This window comes from Pterocles gutturalis, unplaced genomic scaffold (assembly GCF_000699245.1).
Source record: "Pterocles gutturalis isolate BGI_N339 unplaced genomic scaffold, ASM69924v1 scaffold3747, whole genome shotgun sequence".
NCBI lineage: Eukaryota > Metazoa > Chordata > Aves > Pterocliformes > Pteroclidae > Pterocles > Pterocles gutturalis.
In genome coordinates this window covers 578-2,417 of record NW_010112435.1, presented here as the reverse complement: position 1 = coordinate 2,417, position 1,840 = coordinate 578, and the positions used below count along the sequence as shown (strand labels likewise).

The window sequence follows — 1,840 nt, the reverse complement described above, 5'->3', positions numbered from 1 at the left end:
GCCAGGACAGGCTAACTCATTCCCTTCATATGGCACGGGATCCCTGGGAAGGACTCCAGCTGCCTCGACACAAGGCAAAGGACCCAGGAGAGAACAAACCTCCGTGAGAGCTGGTCTTCCTGGGAGCGGACAGAGCTCTCCCCCACCGCCGAAGCGCCCTCGGGGAGCTGGTTGAGCTGGTCCATGATCTCCAGGCCGTTCTCCTCCGCAATCTGGACGATGAGACTGTCCACCTGCTCCTGCGGCGTGGTCAGCGTGGTGGCGGAGCTCATGGAGTCCTCCATCACCTGCGACAGAGACAGCCTGTCACCCGGTCCCATGGCAGGGCCCTTTCCTGGCTGCAGACCCCACATCGTCCTGGCCCCCACAGCCCGAACAGCCTCCAGCCTGGCAGCAGGACCTCAGCGAAGGGACACAAGGTTCGGTTCTGCCCCAGACGCCCTTTGAGCAATAGCCAGCTACGGCATAGGGACAGCCGCCCTCCCTCTCCTCCCCGTCTGCCACGTTCACACCTTTGCACGGCAAACTCCCTCCCCATCGGACAGAGACGTGGCTCCCCCAGTGCCTCTCCTACCCCGCAAACGCAGAGAACAGAATCGCCTGACCAGCTCAGGGCTTTCCCACACCGGAGGCTGGAGTCCCCCAGGGGAACAGAGCACTGCTGGGGACGCCTGACTTACAGCCAGGACCCGGCTCTGCCCCGGGAGGCAGCCGTTACGGTGCACAGAGACGAGCCCACCCTCCCGGACCCAGCAGCTCCCAGCCCCCTCAGAGGCCCCTAGCACTTACCGACGTGTGAACATCCAAATTCTGAACCTGCTGCTCGAATTTATCCATCACCGCAGACACCTTCTGCAGGTCCATGGAGCTCAGAGCCTTGTCTAAGGCCTTGGTCACCTGCGCCATGTTTTTCGTCACCTGCAAGAGGAGGATGCTTCATAGATGCTCCCCAAACTCATCGCTGCTGAGAGTAAAACCCAGGCCAGCGAGAGAGAAGCCGGCGTTTCTGATGCCTGCAGCAGTGCTAGGAGGCAGGACAGGCTCTGCCTGCTCACCAGACGCTGCAGCCAGCAGCCTGGCTGTGGGTTCCAGCCACACGCGGTCCCTGAAGACCCCCAGCCCCCCAGCCTCATCCATGCCAGGAGGCAAGACACTCCGGGCACGGGCCCCTCTCTCTGCGCAGCCTCGGGTTCAGAATTTAAATCGAGCCCCCGACAACGCAGCTCCACTGCGGGGCCACCCAGAGGGACTCTTTGCAGGCTGCACCACGGTGAGGGGGGCTGAGCTAACCAAGAAGCCGAGCGGGATCCTTTCTGGGGGCAGGGATGTCGAGAGGGCTCGAGGCAGCGAGAGGAAGAGCCAAGGGCCTCTCTCTGCAGGGCACAGACGGGTCTCGAAGCCCCAGGCCCACGCCGAGGCTCTTACCCCCTTCATCGTCACTGCTGTCTGGACCTTGGAGGCCACCGCATCCACCCGGGATGACATGCGAAGCCAGTTAAGCCCCTCGTTCTTCTTGCGGATGGCATTCTCCGCGTAGACGCGAGCGCATTCCACGTTCTTCTGCTGAAGGGCCTGGAAAGGGCAAAGAGCAACGGCTCGCACGGAGAATCCACCGCAGGTCTATAAACAAGCGGGTTCCGTTCCTGCCTGGCAGGTTTCCAGCAGGAAACAGCTCTCCTGCGACTCCTGTGACCCTCAAAACACCGACCACGCCCTCGGATGGGAACCAAATCCCTCTCAGTGTCACAGGGACGCACCACATCTACCGGCAGATTTGAGAGCTGAGGGGGACACTCGACATACTCGGAGGCTGAGCTGTCATATGCTTGAGGAAGGGGAC

The 1,840-nt window shown here is 62.0% G+C and overlaps 1 protein-coding gene across 1 annotated transcript in view; it reads right to left on the bottom strand.

The window, feature by feature from the left end:
• Positions 1 to 11: 11 nt before the first annotated feature.
• CHMP1A (charged multivesicular body protein 1A) overlaps positions 12 to 1,840 on the bottom strand; it is a gene marked incomplete at its 5' end in the record, with an annotated part of 2,044 nt that continues 215 nt past the window's right edge. The window contains 3 exons of the mRNA XM_010074030.1: positions 12 to 287; positions 790 to 918; positions 1,426 to 1,572. Of these exons, the coding sequence (XP_010072332.1) occupies positions 12 to 287; positions 790 to 918; positions 1,426 to 1,572 (552 nt within the window). The remainder of the gene's footprint in view (positions 288 to 789; positions 919 to 1,425; positions 1,573 to 1,840) is intronic.